This window comes from Hippopotamus amphibius, chromosome 2 (assembly GCF_030028045.1).
Source record: "Hippopotamus amphibius kiboko isolate mHipAmp2 chromosome 2, mHipAmp2.hap2, whole genome shotgun sequence".
Taxonomy (NCBI): domain Eukaryota; kingdom Metazoa; phylum Chordata; class Mammalia; order Artiodactyla; family Hippopotamidae; genus Hippopotamus; species Hippopotamus amphibius.
In genome coordinates, this window is record NC_080187.1 from 106,888,362 (window position 1) to 106,910,682 (window position 22,321).

The window sequence follows — 22,321 nt, forward strand, 5'->3', positions numbered from 1 at the left end:
GTTCCCCCTACTCTGTCCTTGAATTTGTAGATAATTACTCCACAGAGGGAGTGGGGGTGGGAGGTTAGGAGGTGAACAGATTGATCCTAACTGTTCCCCATACAAATAACCTCACCTTCTCACCCTCTCCCATCCTATTTCCTGCTATTTTCCAACAAAGTGAGGAAGGTCAGTGTGAGAAACTACTACAGGTAGAGTCTGTAACTCTCTGGGATCCAGTACCTTCCACGTCTATAATGAGCTTTCAAGCAACCTGAGTTCTTTTTTTCTATGCCTGCTGTAGTCTGGTTTGATGAAACATGCACATTTTAAGAGAACAAATTGATCATTTCCCTTGCTCAGGTTATTCTATATTTGGATAAATCTGCCACTGAGGTATCAAATTTCAAGTTCAGGGAATGAACGGACAGGGTGGGAGACTTGCTTCTGCCCATCTGGACGAGGCGTTTCACAGGCTGGGTGCTAGGTTCGTCTGTTCATACACGTTCAGGTTCACGAGAGACTGAAATTCCCTAGATTTCCCAAAGCAGTGTTTTCTGCTCTTGGGAAAGTACACTGGCTGAATTCTTAGAGGGAGGGTACTTGGGGATGCCAGGAAACAATCTTCACAGATGTTCCTTCAGAAAGCAAAGGAATGAGACAGCGTCTACGAGAGGCTTCCCACCAGGTTCCCCAGGCCAGCGGGAGGAGGAGCTGCAGGCCCCCAAGGGCCCCCATGGCTCCAGCCAGCTTCCCAAAGGACGGTCCTTGGAGCAGAGGACCTGGAAACGGGCCTCTGCTCTCTCATCCCACAGTCGCTGCAGACGCTGGTCACTGTGGTGCTTACAAATTTTTTTTAAAAAGCCGTTGCTTGTTGCTTTGGGGAAATATCAGACTTTTAATTAGAATTAATTACTGCCAGAAGGGGATGAAACAAGCGAAAATACAAAGCAATAATAGACACTTAAAAGGAAACTATACACTAAGTTGCCACGTCCCTCAGGAGAGGTGTTGCTGGCTCGCTTGGGGATGCAAGTGCTTTTACAGAGAAAGATCTGCCTGTTCCTCGGAACCCTCCCGAGACCGGCCCGCGACCCTCCTCTCTCTACAGGACAGTCTAGTGGGGTGGAGGGGTTTCAGAAAGGCTCAGACAGGAGACCCAGAAGGGAAACCCAGGATCACGTTTCCCGGAGTCCTCTGACCTGCGGGTACACGGGCAGACTAAGGATTAATCCCAAGCAAAGATTAATTTAGATTAATCATTCCCAGGGCAGCACTAGAGCCTTTCCAGGCCAGACGGGGGAAGAATTCTTATCCATTATAATGCTTTTCAGCATGCATTCTCTGTCATGTGAGGCCTGATTTCAGCCTGATGGGTCTGTGATTTTTTTGCAAAGCGAAACCAAATTGATGCTTATTCACACCCAGCCTCCAAATCTCCATAGTGTTAGCCTGTAACTGTAAGTGACATAGTTCGTTGTAGATTCTCAAAATTAATTATTTATGTTTCCATCCACGAGGTCACACCAGGATAACTTCAGTCTCAAAAATGAGAAACCCAGGTGAACAATTACAATGTAATTGACTTATTCCAGATTTTATGTTGATCCCCAAATACTTTATATTCTGAAAAGTATTAAAACTCTCCAGGGAACATATATTCAGTGGAGCCATGCTCATAGGCAGGCTAGAAAATCGGAGGCTACATTAAGGAATTCTCTAGTAAGAGCACAGTATTTTCCAGACTATTTTTCTGATTTTTCTCTAGGATGTGGAATCACAAAGTATGATGTTAAGAGCACAGCCTTTTGGGCTTGAATTCACGTCTAGCTCAACTGCTTCCAAACCGGTGCCCTGGGAGGTGGCTTGGTGGGCCCGTGCCTCAGTGTCCACATCCTGTAAAATGGGCTGATGCTAGTAGCTCCTCCCCGCATTGTGAGGATTAGGTGAGCTAACACTGTCCCCGTCTAGCAAGGGCAGCGTTTGCCGTCCCCACCATAAGACGTGCTGGGCGTGGTGGCGGGAGGTGCACCCAGGGATGTGCAGGGTGGTCTCTGCAGGGAGAGAAGGGCCTGGCTGACTCTGTCCTCTTCCTCCTGCAGGAAAGTGGCAGATGCACGATGGCCTCCTGAACATCACCAAGGTGTCCTTTTCAGACCGGGGTCGATACACGTGTGTGGCCTCCAATGCCCACGGCACCGTGAACAACACGGTGACGCTGCGGGTCGTCTTCACGTCGGGGGACATGGGCGTGTACTACATGGTGGTGTGCCTGGTGGCCTTCGCCGTGGTGCTGGTCCTCAACATCACCCGTCTCTGCATGATGAGCAGCCACCTGAAGAAGACCGAGAAGGCCATCAACGAGTTCTTCCGCACGGAGGGCGCGGAGAAGCTGCAGAAGGCCTTCGAGATCGCCAAGCGCATCCCCATCATCACCTCCGCCAAGACGCTGGAGCTGGCCAAGGTCACGCAGTTCAAGACCATGGAGTTCGCCCGCTACATCGAGGAGCTGGCCCGCAGCGTGCCGCTGCCCCCGCTCATCATGAACTGCAGGACCATCGTGGAGGAGCTCATGGAGGTAGTGGGGCTGGAGGAGCAGGGCCAGAACTTCGTGCGCCACGCGCCCGAGGGCCAGGAGGCCGCCACCGGGGACGAAGTCTACACCATCCCCAACGCCCTGCAGCGGAGCGACTCCCCCGCCGCCGACTCGGACGGCTCCTCGCTGCTCGAGCCGCCCCAACAGATCGCCATCCAGGTGTCCGTGCATCCCCCGTCCCGGAGGGAGCCCACGGACGACCAGGACGGGGGGCCCCTGGAGGCCAGAGACGAGGAGGACACCGAGCCGTCGGCCGAGCCCTCCCCGGAGTCCGCGGCACCTTCCACCGAGGTCACATCCGCAGCGCTGACCTCTGAGGAGCCCACGCCCGTCGAGGTACTGGACCATGTCCTGCCGCCGGGTCTCCTGGAGGCTGCAGAGCCGGCCGGGGCGCGTGACAGGAATGCCCGCGTCATCTATGAAAGCCATGTCTAACAGCCCCCCGAGAAGCTATGCACATCCCCCGAGAATCAGGGCCGCCCCCCCGGGGACAGACGCAGTCCGCCCTCGCCGCTAAGCCTTACCGGAGACGCCCATCCCGTAGGTAGGAGTCAGGCCCCTTCAGAAGGGGAGCGCACCTGTGTGCACGCTGTGTGTCCGGACGGTCCCCGCGACAGGATGCGAGCAGCGTCAGGGCGCAGAGCCGGTGACCTTGGGCAGGTGTCTGTACGCGCAGCACGAATCTCAGAGGCTCTTCTCTGCCAGATACCTTAATCGCTGATGCCCTTTTGGCAAAGAGCACCCGACTGCAAGAGACTCTGAGGTCAAGAGCCCTGTCTAATGCGCACTGCACCGCTTTTCCTTTAAAAAATTATAGGTCTGCTACGAGAGCAACTGCACGTTCGTGGGTCTGTTGCACTTTCTTCTCAGTTTTAACCCCCTTCACTGTTCTCTTATAACTGAGTCATTGTGATACGAATGCTAATCGTTCTTTCTGGTCTCGTCCCCTTTGCCACTCTGTCCTTATTTCTCCCCCCGAACTTTTACCTCGGAGGCTTTGGTGTCAGGGCTGATAACTACAAGTCATCTGTAATGTTACCAGTTACCAGCCTCGTGAATTTTGTCATTTCCCAGGCCTGTCTCCATCCATCACTTTTTTTGTTTCCAATGAAGCTGCTGTTGTGAAACTGAGAGAAAAAAAAAAACAGCTTTGCCCAGGAATAGCACTTTAATAGCCAAATAAAAATGTGTTGCCTGTCCAATTCTGAGAGCCTTTGGGTGAGCTCAGCTGAGGTTGGAGGGAGACCATAAACTTGAATTTACCCAAACTGTCCATGAAAAGTGCCGTTTTTACGTTTAAGTAACATCCTCCTCCAAACACGGCTGCTGCTTGATCTGGAAAACAAGCTGCTTCCAGAGACAGAGGCATCTGAGGAATCTGTGTAGGTGTAGAACGTGGGCCTCCCAGGAGGGCTTCCAGGGACTATGGGCCGTCTGGGAGGGTCCATGGGGTCGCCTAGCCCCCTTCTCTGAACTGCAGGGCTAACTTGTCCGTCCTTGAAGGGGAGAGTGCCAGGTTAGAATCATGGCGTCAAATTTCACGCCAAAATTCTTGAATTAATTTTTAGTCCCACAAGAAGGCAGTTATACGTGAGGCAGAATGATGCTATAGAAAGAAGATGAAACTAGTCACCCAAAGGCCAGCACCTCATTTGACTGTGCCAGTGACCACCGCGGGCCTTGGGCCAGCAGGGCCTCTGTTCCCTCTCTGGCAGAGGGATGGACCCGATGGGCTTGAGCTCCATCTAGAGGGTTCCCTCTCCTGCAGAACCAAACCAACATTATCACCCTGCTGCCCTGTCGCACAAGTACTTGAAAGATTTGTCACCTTCCTCTCTGGTCGATCTGACCTTTTTATGCAGAAAGTTAGTATTGTTGTAGATCAAGAGAATCAGCTTCAGAAACTCAAAGCTTTCTAAGCCAGTTGTGAGTCTTCTCCCCCACAAACCATTAGGGCAGTGTCTGCAGTTTGGATGTAATTGTGGGAAGAATGAGAGGTATTATTTCATTTCCATTTGCAAGCAGGGGAGCTGTAACCTTGAGGTCATCATGAGGGTCACAGCCATATCGTGGGTTCCTGGGAGGTTCCCTGGGCCACATGGATGGTGAGAGCAGACCCGATGTTTAGTCCTCACTCTCTCGCTATCTGGATAAGTGACCTTTGACACCCCCCTGGGTTTGATCTTTCTCATCTGCCAGACATGGAGGTGGTACCTGATGGGTCCCCAGAGCCCGTCCGGCTCAGACATGTAGAGTCTTATGGGAAGTTTGTCATCCCCCATGACGGCCCCTTTGCATGAGACAGGCAGTCCTGGAAGCCAAAACGGGCACATGAGGGTAGATGCTCTTGCTGCCAACCTTCACTGCAAACGAACGCATCTGGCTCTGTAGCTGAAGGCAGAGGGTTTGGGTTCAGGGTTTTCTCTCTGTATAGATAACTGGTGTGGGAGGCTGTCTGACAAGACGCAGAGTTGGAGCAGATTCCTCTTGGCCTCAAATGACCTGTTGCCATCAGTTAGGAGTGTCTTGGGTGGTCACATAAAAAGTGAGTGTTGAACAGTCCAGAGAAACCTTGACCCCCACTTGCGCTCTCTGGACAAGGGTTTTCTGTATTTGGGTTGCAGAAAAGTTTTATCTCCACCTCTTAGAATGTAAACATTTTCCGCTTGTTGTGAAGGTCAGCAGATTCTTACCATGGATCTGTACACCCAAAGCAGCATCAGGGACCCAAGGCTCATTTTGTGACACTGCGTTAACTTTTTTCCATTCTATCCAGTTCTCCCTCCACTGAAACCCGCGTGGAAATTACAGGAAATTTCCACTTGGAAATTACAGGAAAAGGCATCTCTCCCACCTAGACATTGATTCAGGATAGACAGTTAAAAACAGGCAGTTTTTTTGTGAAGCAGGAGCAGCGATGTGTGACCAAAGAACGTTTTCAGGTTGGTTTTAGCTTCTTTAGACTGTGGAGGTTATATAGATTTTCAAAGCGTTCCCCCTCTTTAAGGCATCAGAAAGCTCTTGATAGAATAAGAGCCAACTAAAGAGGAGGCTGGCTTACAAGGAAGATTTCTCTGTCCAGAAAGGCTACCCTCTTCCTGTTCATCCTGTAGCTTCTTTACAAAATAGAAAGGCTCTCCTGCTAGAATATAGAACAGAGATGATCTCGTGACTTTTGGCTGATTTTTCAAAGATAAACTGTTCGACTTCATAGAAATTCATAGAAGTAAGGCTGCATGTGAGTGTGTGTGTGTGCGCGCACATGCGCACACACGTCAGACTCATTTGGGCAGTTTTAACAGCTTAACGCTAAATCCCAAACCATGTCCTTTGGGTCTTAGGTCATAGGTCATCATTCTCAAAAGCAAGCAGTTTCTGATTTCTGAGTCATCTGGTTATATCTCTAGCGATTTTTTTTTTTCTTGAAGTTCTGAAAACGATTCAGATGTGTGTGCATATTTAATTCACTTAGATGATCTGTAAACTTGAATGGTATTTATTCTAAATGGGAAAAAATTTTTATACTGCAAATCTATGTAATTTATAATGGTTTTGTTTTATATATTATATTTTCATAACTTTAGGGCACATCTACTATTCTCATCTTTTTGTATATCATACTTGACAAAAAGAAATACTAATACTTGACTAAATCTCTAGGAACCAAATGTGACATCTAGAACGTATAGAAAATGCTCTAAAAATACCTGAATGTCCTCACCCATCCTGAGGGTTACTGTGCTGTGTCATTATACCCAGAACAGTTGCTGGTGAACATTTCTTTTTTTCAAAACCAAGGCCAAAAGGCCTGACCTCCCACACGATGGAGTCTGGAATCCTTTTCTTCTTTATCTTTTTTTATTGTGTGTTTCATTTTTAATTGTAGACATCTGTGTCATTCAGACCTCCTTCGAAGGGCAAATGTGAGATAAGAAAGCAACTTGATGGAAAGACTTGGCTTGAACGATGGCTGTATAGCTTATTCACTGGACTGATAACGTTTCAAATCTAATGCTTGGATTGTTACTTATTGATGATCTTGGATCTGTTTAGCTCTTTAGCTCGTGAAGAAAAAGTAAGGCAGAAAGAATGTTTGCATGTTTTGAACAGACAGCTCAAAATGTAGTGCAGCCGACACAAACGACCTCAACCATAGAAACACCAATCCCAGCCAGCAGAGGAGCCATTTCAAAAGGCAGATCAGACACCAGTGTGCACAGGTTGAATTTCAGTGTTGTACCAGTGCTAAAACTCTTAAAGGGCAGCCTCTGTGGTTTTGTGAACAGGGGTTTCCTCCCAGTGTTTCTTTGGGTGAGAAAATGGAGCATGTACCTTATCTTTCAGATACTCTATTTTATACTTACTCAGCACAGTTCAATGACTACCCTGTACCTGTCTTCACATACCCTTTTTGCAGTCCCTTTAGATCATAATCCCAGTTTCTATTCTTGCTTTTTAAACTAATTTATTGGTACTCTTTAAATAGCCAGCAAATCTCATTGTATATTCACACACACGTTTTGAGCACCTGTTACCTTCAAGATATTAGTCATTTTTACATTCACCTATTCATTTAAAAATCCTTTAGTAGATAACAAAGTTCATCTTCCTAATGATTTTCAGGGTTAAACAAGTGATTAGCAAGGTTTGGATTAAACAAATCAGTGGTGGGGAAAAAAATTGAATAAAACAGAATTGCTTATTATGCTTTCTGAAGGACTGTGTGTCTGTCATAAAGAAAATGTTGTATGAGGGTGATATTGATCTTTAATTGAGATTTTTTTAGAGATGTCATTTTTTAGGGAACTTAGAATACCACAGTCAAAACTGAAGCTCATATAGAGAATATAAAAACAGAAAGCAAATAGTTCTAAGAATATTCTGGCATAAATTATTTTTATTTAACAAGGAATGAAAACCTTCAGTGTATCTCTCAGACACCTAGCACTGCTTACAGAAGGTGCTGGCACTTACGTTTGATGTGCTGTCCCTCTGGTTCTGGATGTCTTATGTTAAAGCTGGGAAATAAGATGGAAAAACGTGTCTGGGTGGAAATGTCAAACTGTTGATTTGTGAACTATAAATGTTCACCTTTTAAAAACAATTTAAAGGTATAAACAAATGACTAATAATTTAAGTTGATATAGCAGCAAAAAAGCAAAAAACCACGTGAGCCATCCTGTATTTTGGTTGTTGCTTTAATAAAGGATTTGCACAGGTGTGCCGAGCGTGTCGTGTCCCAGCTCAAGGCTGTGCAAGCGTGGCCTCATTTACTCTTTCCAGTGGTAAGAAATCTGTAGTCAGTCCTCATCCCTACCTTTTGCATCTGTGGCCTGTCTTGGGGAAAATGAAGTCATTTTTATGTGAATCTACAAACTTTATCCAAATTCAAAAATCTTAACTCTGTTCTGACAAACTTGATAGCTGTTTATTTTTTATAAATAAATCTATCTATACCAATAAATAATTTTAACATGTAACATCAAGCTTATTGTAGAAAATCCACAAAGACCAGGAAACTCACCTATGCACAGAATTTCACGGGAGAAGGCGGTAGTCATAGATCCAACACGAAACACCTAGACAGCACTCGACCCACCAAATCCAAGAGCATGTTAACAAGGTGCCCTTTGAAAACTTTGAAAGCTGGATTCCTCTCAGATGAGATGAGGTCACGTCAACAGAACAAGAAAGGACAACATCAAATGGGAAACAAACTTAGTGTTTTGCTGTAGACTGGAGAGGCCAACAAAATTATTTAGTGGGTTACCTGATAAGCAATGCATGTAAGATCCATAGGTTCTCAAGCAAAAAAGCTTTTCAGAGAACTGTGGTGTGGCATTCATGGAAAAATTAACAGTTGTGCCATCCAGGAAGAGAAAATAGGAAAGTTTTGTCCTAATTGCATAATTTTTTTTTTCATTCTTGCTGTACTCTTTTTTTTTTTTAAGTTTTTTTTTTGTTTTTTGTTTTTTTAAATTGGCTGCGTTGGGTCTTTTTCGCTGTGCGCGGGCTTTCTTTTTTTTTAGTTGCAGTGAGTGGGAGCTACTCTTCGTTGTGCTGCACAGGCTTCTCATTGCCGTGGCTTCTCTTGTTGTGGAGCATGGGCTCTAGGCGCATGGGCTTCAGTAGTTGCAGCACATGGGCTCAATAGTTGTGGCTCACGGGCTCTAAAGCGCAGGCTCAATAGTTGTGGCACACGGGCTTAGTTCCTCTGTGGCATGTGGGATCTTCCTGGAGCAGGGCTCGAACCCATGTACCCTGCATTGGCAGGCGGATTCTCAACCACTGCGCCACGTAGGAAGCCCGAACTGCAAAATTTTGACTGGTACATGTTTTCAGACCCAGAACAAACAGCTGCTAATGTTTTTCTATTTTTACAGGTTTTGGAATAGTGCATTCTTCATGGGCCTTAATCAGAGGAGCCTAGGTAAGGCTTAATATTAATCTGAGTGATTTTCAAAGCCTGTAGTCACAGAGCTGGAAAATGTGTCAGGTTTTCTGATCTCCCCGTCTTTTTGGCAGAGTCCCTAACACTCAGGGGTTCAGCTCTGCTTGAATATCTCTGGTGAAGTAGAGCCCGTGACCTCATTGAGGACATACTCCAGTGTTGGTAGGTTTTAAGCGCTGAGTCAAAAATCTTAAAAGTGGTCCCACACTGGTCCTGTCGAGCCATCTGGAATTGAAAGCATACATTTGTCCTGCCGCAATAAAATTGTCCTTTTACTGTCAACCCAAAAGGAAAATTGTAAATGTGTTCATATTCAAAGAGAGGATTACCAAAGGTGTGGGTGCTCCTGGCACCACTACATTAGTTACACACCACGTGGCACACTTTTAAGTTTAAATGGTTTCTGCTGATGAGGTGTGGGAGGCAGGAGGGAATTCAGGTGCTCCCCCAGCCCCTGAGATGCCCTGAGGCTACAGCTCATTAAGTAAAAGACAGTTCAACTGCCAGAAAAATGAAAGAACCAGCGGATTAAGTGCCTCGGTAGATTAGTATGTTTGGGAAGGACCATTAGAACTGACACATTGAAAGAAGTGTATGTGTTAAGTGGCTTATGGAGGTATTTTTAAATAACAGGTGAATTAGAGCCAGCACCACTTGCATTTAACTATTAGGTAAAATGAAGATGCCAAGAGTAAAATAAGAATTTTCCTAAGATATTAACTCATATTAAATAAGCTAAAAATATGAATGAAGTTTGATATATAGCAATATGAACTTTCAGAAAGCACATTTCTCACTACCAATGGAGTGGGTTTTCTTATGATGGATTCATGTTTTAAAGCTCATAATGGAATGGGAATCCCCATAAATCATGCAAAAAAGTCACCTGCACATAAAACTCTAGCTAGATTGAGGGGCTTTCTGTTGTTCAGTTTACGTGCTGTACTGCATCTGTTTCCTGAAAGTTTTCATGATTCCTGTGAAGCTCACATGCGTCGGGGACCGTGATGTGATCGGTGTCTCTGATTTTTAAGTCTGAAGGATTATTACATCTGCTGTGGTGCACTTATCCCACCCAGCCATTCGATGAGGCGAATAAATTTGTCCCAAAACTTTAAAAATATTCCTAATTCTAAACATCATGGTTTTTACATGAAGTGGCAAAAAAAAATGACAAGTTTAAAGAAAGAGGTAAAAGTCTTCCATACCAGGTGTACTGGTCGCCCGCACGGTTGGATGATGTCTCCTGTCTCTCCTGCTAGCATTACCTCACCTGTTGGGCTAGTGAACCAAGCTATTACACATGAAGTGAGATGCCTGATTATGGATAGAGACTGTGAGAAAATTCATCCATCATATAGTAAGAGGTAAATCTTAATGTTGGCTCTGGTTGAAATTATTTTAAAACGGAAACATTACAAAAATTAGGACATGGCACCATATTTGTAGAAATGTCTTCATCTAATGAAGAAATTTTGAAAGTGTTAAGACCTCAGAAATTATAGGAAATTTAAATACATTCCACTTGTAGCAAAAAAAGAAAGATGACAGTTGATGTGGGGAATCTGGGATCATTCATTTTTCTTTATGTGCAGAATATAACTTTCCTAAGTTTTTGTCATTACAGTAATTATTGAGATACATTAGTGATATTTCTGAAACCCAGCCAGATCTTGAACAAAAAACAACGAAACAAATTTAACCCAAGTTTTAAAAAAATACTTACAGATAAATAATCTTATATCATCTAAATATTTTATGTTACCTTTTCTCATCCCATAATGCCTTTAAGGTGATTGAGTTAAGTATATTTTACTCTCTGTGCATCCTTTGAAATTAGTAATTGCTATGTTTCATACAAGTTCACTAACTCAATAACAGACCTATATTAATCAAACATTTTACTCCCAATCATTTTGAATCCATAAGAGATTTTCAGTATGACTATAAAAGCAGAACAGCTAGATGATCTAGAAGTGCTTTTCTTTATCTGTAGCTAAAAATGGAAGGTTTTCTGGCAAAACACAAAAATCAGATGATTATGCCATGCTCACAAACAGAGTGAATGTTTGTATCCTCTCAAAAACCGTATGTTGAAATCCTAAACCCCAACATGATGGTATTTGGTGTTGGGGCCTCTGGAAGGTGATGAGGTCATGAGGGTAGACCCCTCATGAATGGGGTTAGTGTCCTTATAAGAGGCCCAGAGAGCTCCCGAAGACACAGCGGGAAGACAGCCTCCTCTCAACCAGGAAGCTGGCCTCACCAGACGTTGAATCTTCCAGAGCCGTGGTTATGGACTTCCCAGCCTCCAGGACCGTGAGAAATACATTTTTTTTTTGTTTAAGATACCAGTCTATGGTAATTAGACTTTTTATTTTGAGAATTCTAGATTCCCACATGGTTTTCAGAAATAGTACACAGAGATCCCATGTACACTTGATCAGTTCCCCCAACAGTCACCTCTTACAGAAGCATGTACACCATCACAATCAGGGCATCGATACTGATAGAATTCTCCAGTCTTAACCAGGTCGTCCCAGTTGTACCCACACTCATTTGTGTGTATGCATTTAGTTCTGTGAAATTTCACCACACGTGTAGGTCTGTGTGTCCACCACCACTGAGATGCAGAACATGCCATGAGCACAAGAATCCCTGGGTTTTTGCCTGTTTACAGCCGCACCTCCCTCTCTCTCACCACAGAACACGTTTTTTTTACATCAGTGAACTTTACTTCATTAGATAACTGAAGCTTCTCAGAACCAATGATAATAAGTGTGTTTGCCCAATAGGAATACATGGAAATGTATTAGTTTCTTGATGTCTGACTTCCTGTTGCTTTAGAAGGACTTGTACAATGTAGACGGGCAGGTGTGTTTTCTGAAACACAAAGGAAAGACCACCAGACATTTGAAACCCTAGGAAACCCTTGAGAAGGAGGGACGTGAAGCAGGTATCTTGGCGGAGGAGCTCTTGGACTCCCAGTTCACACCCTGCACTCTAGCTCAGCCAGAAGACGCAGAGCAGAGAACAAAGGCGTGGTCGCTACATGCCTTTAAAAGTCTCAAAGAGAAAGTGCTCCCTCCCAAATTTACAACGTCCAGGTACACTCCAGAAGTTCCAAAACTAAGGCACAGAGTGGTAACAAGTCACAGGCAAAGACTCAGGCAACCTCTGTGATGCTGGTGCTCTTGTTAGCCTTGTTTTGCGCTCCCTTGGGTAAGACGGGACTTGGAGGTAAGTGCCAGCCCCTAGACCGTGATGACGTACCTGTCACTTCTCATGTTATATTAAGAAAGCATTCGTGCCAGTTACCATCTCAAGTGTTGTAATTAAGACAGCCAGCCACAGTGTTGAGGAAAAGATCCTCTGCCCAACTCAGGATGGTGCAGGAGGAGGATTCCAGAACACGGTCACCTGAGGAGTCTTGAAAAGCCCTCACTCAAAGCCACTGAAAAGGCACCACAAAAGAATCCTTCCTCCGAGTAACATTGTTCTCTTACTGTGCAAATGCCCTGGACTCGTAATCACATTTGGCCTCTGTCAGGAATTACAGACACAGAGTGTGCATTGGTTTACCCCTATGACTGTACCTAACAACCAGCTGAAATCTGAGTGCCCAGGACCCAGGAGCGCTGAGGAGAGTGTGGGAGGGTACGGGACTTCTGGGAGCCCAGCCCTGGCCAGAGGTCCTGAGCAGCCTGAAGCTGGACGCTGACCTCTTAGAAGCATGAGAGGAGCTGCCTAGGGAAGCAGGAGAAAACTGAGAAACAACTCTCCTTCATACTGTTAGCCAGGGGCAGCCGTGCCCAGATAAAAGTGAATTTTTAAAATATGGCAAATGGTAAATGCATTAGCTTGTGTGAATCAGTCGTTAAAATTACAGAAAATCATGCTCGTTGCCTAATTTCTAGCCAAGAAATCCCTCCAGTTTTGGTCCTGGGTGTCTCCTCGGTGACACTGAACCTCAATGCTTGAAGCATTTTGTGCTAAGCTAATCAGTAGGGTCCTGTTACAAAACTCAAGTTATTAAACCATTTCTAGGCAATGATTCCCAGTGATAGTGGAGGGCAGACTTTCCTTTAAGCAGCAACATTGAAGCCTCTTTCAAATATTTGAGTGTGATACATTAATTAGAATACGTTGTCTTCATCAAGTTCAAAAGTGTTTTTTCCATAATTGCCACATCAGTAACTTGCTGTTCTGTATTTCCCACTCCAAACTCAGGACTAAGCACAAGATCTGCACACCATACTCTGATGTTTGAATTTGTTCTCTACCACCTAAGTTTTGCTCTATTTCCTCTGCATCAGCTGTATTTCACAGCCTTACAAAATTGTTTATGCTCTTTCATCAACAGTGGGATGTAACATTTCCTGTCATTTTTCGTATCAAAGTGTATTTAGGTAAAGCTGGGTAAACCCTTAAGTCTTTTCTTTGGTTTCACCTTCGTAACAAGACACACCCTTCTTCCTCCCTGTCTTATAGGCAGGGTAACCTAATAGATGACCCCATGTTCTAAAGAACAGAAAAGTCAAGTCATTTTCCCGAGACCATAAGAGATTCTACAGCTACCAGACTGTGAGCTCTGTGCAGACTGCAGTCCTGTTTTATCCCTAAAGTACTTCCTACAGAAGCGTAAAGATTACTCGCCTGTAGTAAACGTTAATTAAATGAAAACAAATATGTTTTCTAGTTAATTAGGATTTAATTGGTATTGGATTAAATGTCTTCATTCATAGACCCCAGTGAAGGGTAAAAAGTACACTTTGAAAAGTCTCTTTGAAACTAAAACCATACTTGTACAGACCCCCCCTTTCTCAGGATGGGGTAGATTTCTTTTTCAAAGGATAGAATATAACTCTTCTCTTTTTGTCGAATTTTAACCTAATATATTTTTTTAAAGAGCCGTTTATAAGTCTTTTGTCCACTCTGGTGGTGTCTTGGTGAGACAGCCCTCCAGAATCAGAAACCTGCAGTAAATTCAAGAGAAAAAAAGAGTGACACTGGAATCACCTCTCTCTATCATTTTGTGTCGTGTTTTCTACAGGCACTTTTCGGGGGTGGCGGGGGTCGAGCAGAATGAAAACCACATCCTTTCTGCAGCTCAGATGCTGGCGGGGACAGTCTGTGCACCCCGGGGACAGGTCAGCGTTTAAGCGACCAGGCTGCCCGGGCCTCCTCCTAGGTTTCTTTTACCTCAAAAGAAACAACAAAATTCTAGTGGAGAATTCCTTTCCTAGAGCCCGTGCAGCCCTCTCCTTAAGTCTTCGCCAGGGCAGACCAACCGCAATGGAAAGTGAACCCACACACAGCTGATGGGTTTAAATGTTCCTGAACAGCCAGGGGTGTGTCCCCCCGCCGAGTTGCTTTTAGGGCACAACAGGGCAGCGCTGCCCATGGCCTCGTAGAAATGGGAAAACAGGACTCATTAAGTGAGGGAATTACCGGGGACTGGGCTCAGGTTCACACAGGAGGCCCGAGAATGCAGCCCAGGAGGTGGGGGCTTTCACCAGCTCCTGCGTTTCCACCTTAGTGATCTCTGGTCCCCTCCAGCCACTAAGGCACATAAACACATCCAAACATTGATTGCTTTCAGTGCTGTGGGTTAACTTTTCCCCTGTATTTACCAGGCTTTTTGAAAGACAAACCTGCATACTTCCTCAATTCCACTTTTCTTTGCAGACTTCACAGGGGATCAGGCCAAGGTTACCTCCACTAGGCTGACTCCTCCTTACTGTCCTCGCCCCCAGGCCACACACACCCATCCTCCCCTTCCCCAGCCTCCCCCCACTGATCAGCCCCTGGCACTAGCACCACCATCAGAGCATCATCAGCGCTGTTCACCCTCGACCTTGGGAACTGTGCAAACCCTTCTGAGAGGCCTCAAGCTGTTGGGCTCACTCGCACACACACACATATACCCAGCACCCGCTGCAACCAGAGGCAGGTGAGGAGGAGGAAGAGATGCTTCCAGGACCCTCTCAGAAAAATGTAACTGCAGAAAACTAAGGGGATGGTCTTATAATGGCAGAACTGCCTCACTACACGGCACACATGCGATCTTGTATTGGGGGGACTGATATCTGAACCATGAGAACCCGTCACCCCCTCCATGACATCCGTGTGGACAGAAACGCACCCGCCACCGGATCAGCCAGCTCTTTGTCCTGGTTCTAACACCACCCTCCCATTCGAAAGCTGAGTAACCACCCAGAGGCAGTGGGGAAGCGGGGAGTTCCTTAGCCAGATTCCACACATTTCTACTAGAGCCCCCGGGAGACACTCCATCACACTCCCCTGTGGAGCCTGGTTCTGTAATCTCGCTGCCACCCGGACCTGAGCAGGGCCCGGATCCAGAGCTCTGTCCACCGCCCCAGCATCTGGCAGGGCGGCAGGACTCCTGCTGGATTATGTAACCTCGGCCCTGCGCAACCTCGCTGTAAATCCTCTTTCCTGGCATCTGCAGTCCCGAGAGGACAGCCTCTGGGTATTACTTAATTACAGGGTAGAAATCCCTTTGAACCCTTTGTAATTCACCTCTCTCTACTTTGCTGTGTGTCTCTGAGCTGCCCTTGACCTCCTTGTCCCCACCCAATAAAGGACCTGCTCTATCTTGATATGGATCCAAAGTGGGTCCAGTTGGTTTTTACTTTTATGTGAATATTGTGCAAATAAAATCTTAATTGCTTTTACTAAACAGGAATTCAGACTTACCAATTATCAAGTGCTTACTACATAACCTGACCTTCAAGTGAGTCAGAACAAATCCTACTATGGTATCTAGTTACATTATCTTCTTACCCAATAAGCAGTAAGTTCATGGAAATGAATAGGGTTTATTTCCTATACAGTTTTCCTGACCTGATAACTGCTGGGTCTACTTCTATTTTACACTGTGTATTAAATTCAAGCTAAATATCAGGGGGAAAAAATAAGGGTAAGAAAATATGGAGGGTAATCTTAGATGTGTCTCAGAATTCCCCCAGTATGAGTCTGTGGTGCATTACTTTTCTGCAGATCAGCTGAGTAGAGGTTTCTGGGGTCCAACAGGACCTCCTGGTGTTAGCTAGTAACTAGGTAATGTGCATCTCATCATCTCATGGTGCCTACAAATGAACAGCAGGGCATCACCTTGATCAGTAGAGAAGTCTGCCCAGCGAAGAAATAGGCATTTGCTTGTTTAAAAGCATCCTTCATCTTGATATTGGTACATATAATCTCTTGACTCATTGAAAAGCAGTGTTTTTCAGTAAAGCACAATTTGTGTGTGTGTGTGTGAAGTTCAAGTGATAATCTTCAGATGAAAGGCCAAAACGTGCTTATAAGTTTGTGGGAATAATCCTGAAGTATATATGTTATTCAAACTCTTTCAGATTAATAAGAATCTCTCTGAAATAGAAAATGAAGGTATCGGTCATGTTTTGCAGTTAATGTGATCCTGAATTCATCACCCCTTAAAGAATTCTCCCTCATGTAGTCGATTAATGACCAGCTGAACCAAAATAATGTCCCTTTTTTTTTCAAAATTTTTTCACTGTAATTAATCAGATGATGATAAGATTTGGACACAAAAAAGGATTCAACAGAGAGCCAGTCCCTCTTTAGTAATTCAACTTTCTTTTAGAGTACAAAGCACCACTGCACACCCTCAAGTCCTGCCCTGTGCGCAAGTCCAGGGACAAGCAGGCACTCCCTAACTGCAAAGGTACCGAGAGAGAGCCGTTCTGTCAAACTACGTGTTTACAGACACGTACTTTTATTGGATGTTCATAGGAGTCAAGGAAATACTAGGCTTCCAGAACATAAAAAATGAACAAGACCTGGTTCCTGTCCTCAAAACTTCACCTTTTTAGAAAGTGCATAAGGTATATAGTAAATATCTACAATAGATGATATTTCAGAAAGTAATAAATGTTGGGGAAAAGGTGGCACACCATCAAAGATTTTAGGGATTGAAAAGGGTAGCTCAAGATTAGATTGAAGCATCATTGTGAAACACGGGCCTCAGGTGTTTGTCTTCTGCTTTTAGTAATCATGGAGTGTGAAACCCCCAAAGCATCACAGATCTCATTACAGGGGAAGAACTGCCAACACCTAGTTCTTGGTAAAAACCCTTCCTTAATGTTGCATCTCTGCTAGTAGTAAAGAGATGCCAGAACGAAGACAAGTTTTTGCTCTGTGGATAAAACTGTTGATGTACTGTGAAGCATAAATCCACTTAATCCAGCTCTCAAGAAATGCTTAGAACTGTGGCTGGGCATCTAAGATACCATTCCTTGTGCATATAAGGAAACACTACACTTGTGGGGAAGCAAGAATTTTATTATATTTTATTTGATCAGAGTATTATACTTGCAGAAAGAAAATCTACTTGGTTCAGGTTTATGTTGTATTTTTAGAGTCTGTTCTTGTTCAAACAGACATAGCTCTATAGAAGCATCAGCTCTTGTATATAATGCTCAAATTTGCATGACTATCAAATCCATTAAAAGTGAATCTTGTAAAAAAAAAAAAAAGTAATAAATGCCTTCATTGATAGAGAACTGAAATCCTAGCACAAGTCAAGAGGAATGCCATACTTTTGACTGGGAGAAATCAGGAGAACTTTGTGAAGAAAAAGGTAATTTCAGATAATCTGTGTAGGGTAGTTGGGATTGGGCAGGTGGAGATGGACTGGATGGGAGGTGAGGGTGGAGGCAATAAAGGGCCACAGAGGGCCCTCTGTTGGGCTGGCACGGAGAATGTGGGGTATGGGGGGCAGGTTGGAAGGTGGGTTAGGGTCTCCTGGAGGCCAGTGTACAGAGTTGGCAGTGTGGACTCACTAAGTCAGAGTGTGCTGGACGACCTCTGCTTTGAAAAGATGCTCGGGAGAGGGTGAAGCTCCCCATGGGGACTTCAGAGGCTCTTGCTGAGGGTCTGCACAGGTGAGCGGCAGGAACAGCAGGGCAATCAGACAGGATGTGAGAGATGTTTCTGAGGGTGTCACCGTCGGGGCGTGGCCACAATTGTTTCTGGAGTAAGAGGGCGGGAGGAGCAGAAATAAATTGGAGCTTTTAAGCCTGGATAACTAAGAGAACCATGTTGCCATCGGAGAAGTGAGGAGGAGAACGTAAGGAAAATAGAACACTTGCAACAATTATAACCATTACCGTTATGATTTTTACAAGCCCTTTTCATCTCCTTGAGAGTGACAGATACGTGTCTGTAAACATGTAGTTTGACAGAACTGCTTTCTCTAGGTACCTTTGCAGTTAGGAAGTGCCTGCTCATCCTGGGACCTGCTCACAGGGCAAGACTTGAGAGTGTGCAGTGGCGCTTTGTAAACTGAAAATACGATACAAATAACACTGAAAATAGAATCAATAATTTGTCTTCTGTTGGAAACAGAGACTCATCTATCTTATATATTGACACATTGATTACTAGAAAACCCTACTCTTGTTCTAAAGTCCCCAAGCAAGGGGATTATAAAGAAATGTTTAGCAAACGGCTGGAATCAAATGGCTTGGTTAGGGAGCTTTTGGCCATCAGGAAGGTAGAGAACCCACCTCAAAGCGATTTAAGCAACACTGGGATTGTCTGGGTTTTTTTGTTTTGTTTTTTTGTTTGTTTTGTACTCTTACATGATAAGAACTCTGGCGGTGGAGAATTTCCCAGGGTGAGTAAGTCATCAGCATAATTAAGTACCGAGGTTTTCTCCAGCCTCCAACAGTCCTGTTTCCCCTGGTCCTTCACTGGGCTCCCTCATGGTCTTCAGGTGGAAAAGCAAATATGAGCATCATCCTTCACACTCACCATTCAGATACATGAAATAGGAAAGGGCTGTTTCTTCTTATTCTTTTTTTTTTTTTTCTTGGCAGTTAACATTTATTTTCTCCTTAGTTATCAAGGATTCTTATTTTCTTTATTTTTTTTTTTATTTTATTTTTTTTTGGGGGGGGTACACCAGGTTCAATCAACTGTTTTTATACACATATCCCCATATTCCCTCCCTTCCTTGACACCCCCCCCTCGAGTCCCCCCCATCTTCTTATTCTTGTTTGTTTGTTTTGTTTGTTTTAAGGAAGAGAACCCTTCTCTTGTAAGTGCATCCAGCAGACTTGATTGGACATCAGTTTGTGCTGGACTGAGTGAAATGCCTGTCCCTAAATCAGTCCCTGGCTCATATGAACCACGATAAACACCCCGTGGACAGGGCCAATCTCCCCTGAAATCTAACCACTTCAACTATGAAGAGGGTGAAGAGGGCTGAGCAAAACCAGGGTGATATTAAAGAGGAGTACAGGAGGGGCAGATGGAGGCCGGGAGGCCACGGGGCGTTTGCTGTAATGCCAGTGGTAGGAGGCGGAGATGGAGAGAATGAGCAGCTGCAGGGTAGATTTTTTTTAACATTTTATATCAGTGTATTTAGAAATTGAGAGCAATCTACCCTTATTTTCTGTCACTCTGGGAACTCTCGTAGCCATAGAAACAAGGACCAATTAGAATCAAGTTCTCCAGTGGCAGCCATGGTTTGGGAGGGAATTCTATGCCCCCAGGGAGCTGGTGCTCTTCTTAGGAGGATGTGGGATTCAGCCTGCCAGGCTGGCTGGGATGGGCAGCTCTGCAACAGCACAGTCACCCAGCCCAGGGAAAGGGCTTCAGGTTCTAAATGCCCTCCTGGGAGCAGAGAGAAGGTAGCCCGTGGGAACAGCGGAAAGTCAGGCGCTGTCAGAAAAGTGGAAAAGAAACATGTACCACAATGTTCACTGCAGCACTATTTACAATAGCCAGGACATGGAAGCACCCTAAATGCCCATCATCAGATGAATGGATAAAGAAGATGTAGCACATATACAATGGAATATGACTCAGCCATAAAAAGGGATGAAAGTGAGTTATTTGTAGTGAGGTGGATGGACCTAGAGACTGTCATACAGAGCGAAGTAAGCCAGAAAGAGAAAAACAAATACCGTATGCTAACTCATATATATGGAATCTAAAAAAAATGGTACTGATGAACCCAGTGACAGGGCAAGAATAAAGATGCAGATGTACAGAACAGACTTGAGGACACGGGGTGGGGGGCGAAGGGGAAGCGGGGACCAAGTGAGAGAATAGCATTGACATATATACACTACCAGATGTAAAATAGATAGCTAGTGGGAAGCTGCTGCATAAAACAGGGAGATCAACTTGATGATGGGTGATGACTTAGAGGGCCGGGATAGGGAGAAGGGTAGGAGTCGAGGAAGGGAGGGGATATGGGGATATATGTATAAATACAGCTGATTCACTTTGTTGTACAGCAAAAACTGACACAACAGTGTAAAGCAATTATATTCCAATAAAGAGCTAAAAAAAATAAAAATAAAAATAAAGTGGAGTCGTTGATCCTGTCACGAATGCCTAATGGTCATTATGCTGTAGTTCCAAACAGAATTTCTGCAGCTTCTGATGTTCCACTTACCCTCTCTTGATAAAAGCATCGTGATACATCAGATTGTCTCAGGTTTCTTTAAACCCATCTATCTCAGATTCATGAGAGTATTTATGCATGAATCCAGCTTCCCTTTCCATTTGTTATGTCTCTGGGACTTTTCTTACCTGATTAGGGTTGGCTGATACATGTGTGAGGTGTGGGTAACGTGGAGATTGCGTGCACAGCTGAACTCCTGGTGTCTTCATGTCAATCTGACAGATGTGTGCATTGGCCAACACTGGGCACTATGAAAGCCTGAAAAAATGCATGCCCAGCTGTCCAAATCCAACGGCCTGGACATCTGTCCTTACCAGCAGGGTGATAGACCACCCTGTCTACACTCACTAGGTCGTAGGCAAACTCCCACTGCCAGGTGATCCAGAAATCCTGGCCCACTTGGTGGCTGGACCGTTCTCCATTCCTCTCCAGCCACATTCTTATAAACCAATATGAAGGACAGAGATCAATACACAGAAATCAAAACACGATACCACAGCAAATAGCAACAACGATGGTGGTGATGCCAGCTGTTGTTCATTCAACGAGTATTGTTACTTGCCTACTCATGTGTCTGCCTGGGGCTGTTCTGACTGTTGGAAACCAGCAGTGAACAGGCAGGGTCCCTGCCCTTAGTATTTTTGGTTTTTTCCGATACATACCGAAGAGTGGAATTGCTGGGTCATGTGGTAGTTCTATTTTCAGTGTTTTGAGAAACCTCCATACTATTTTCCACCATGGGTGCACCAATGTACGTTCCCACCAAGAGTGTAGGGGGGCTTCCCTGTTATCCACATCCTTGACAACATTTGTTTATTTGTGTTCCTTTTGATGGTGGCCATTCTGACAGGTATTTGATGATATCTCACTGTGGTTTTGATTTGCATTTCCCTGATGATTAGCGATGTTGAGCATCTTTTCATGTGCCTGTTGGCCATCTGTATGACTTCTTTGAAGAAATGTCTATTCAGGTCTTCTGCCCATCTTTTGACTGGGTTGCTTTTTTGATGTTGAGTTGTGTGAGCTATTTATATATGTTGGATACTAACCCCTTGTTGGTCATATCATTTACAAATATTTTCTCCCATGCAGTAGGTTGTCTTTCTGTTTTGGTTTCCTTTGCTATGCAAAAGCTTTTAAGTTTAATTAGGTCCCATTTGTTTGTTTTTGCTTTTATTTCCTTTGCTTTAGGAGACAGATCCAAAAAAAATATTGCTACAATTTATGTCAAACAGTTTTATGGTTTCCAGTCTTACATTTAGGTCTAATTTTTTTCATATAGAGAGTATTTAATAATGGCAGAGAGAGTATTTAGTAAGGAATGGTACCTTCCTTATATGGTGACACCTCTGCTGGAGTACACGGGGTATTTATAACATTTCACTGACTTTCTGCTGTACATTTTTCCCCCATCAGTTTTATTGAGATATGATTGACATATAACAATGTATTCGTTTAAGGTGTACAACATAACTATTTTATATATGTATATATTGCAAAATGATCACCACAATAAGTTTAGTTAACATCCATCACCTCATCTAGTCACAAAGTTTTTTTGACTGTGTGATGAAAACTTTTAAGATTTACTCTCCTAGCAACTTTCAGGCATACAATATCGTATTGTTAACTATAGTCACCATGCTGTATATTACATCCCCAGGACTTATTTATTTTATAACTGGAAGTTTGTACTTTTTGACCACTTTTACCCATTTCCCTCACCCTCCACCTCCACCTCTGGCAACCACCAATCTGTTCTCTGTTTCTATGAGTTTGGTTTTTTTTTAAAATTCCACATATAAGTGAGATCATACCATGTTTGTCTTTG

At 44.3% G+C, this 22,321-nt stretch overlaps 1 protein-coding gene across 6 annotated transcripts in view; it reads left to right on the top strand.

Moving 5' to 3' along the window:
- The window catches only part of MFAP3L (microfibril associated protein 3 like), a 43,463-nt gene extending 27,843 nt beyond the window's left edge, over positions 1-15,620 (top strand). For 4 of the 6 annotated variants that reach the window (XM_057720267.1, XM_057720265.1, XM_057720266.1 and 1 more), the window contains exon 3: positions 2,082-8,942. In XM_057720267.1, coding sequence (XP_057576250.1) covers positions 2,082-3,010 — 929 coding nt within the window. In that variant the 3' untranslated portion in view covers positions 3,011-8,942. The other 2 variants (XM_057720269.1, XM_057720270.1) reach the window with 2 other exon arrangements.
- Positions 15,621-22,321: the final 6,701 nt, after the last annotated feature.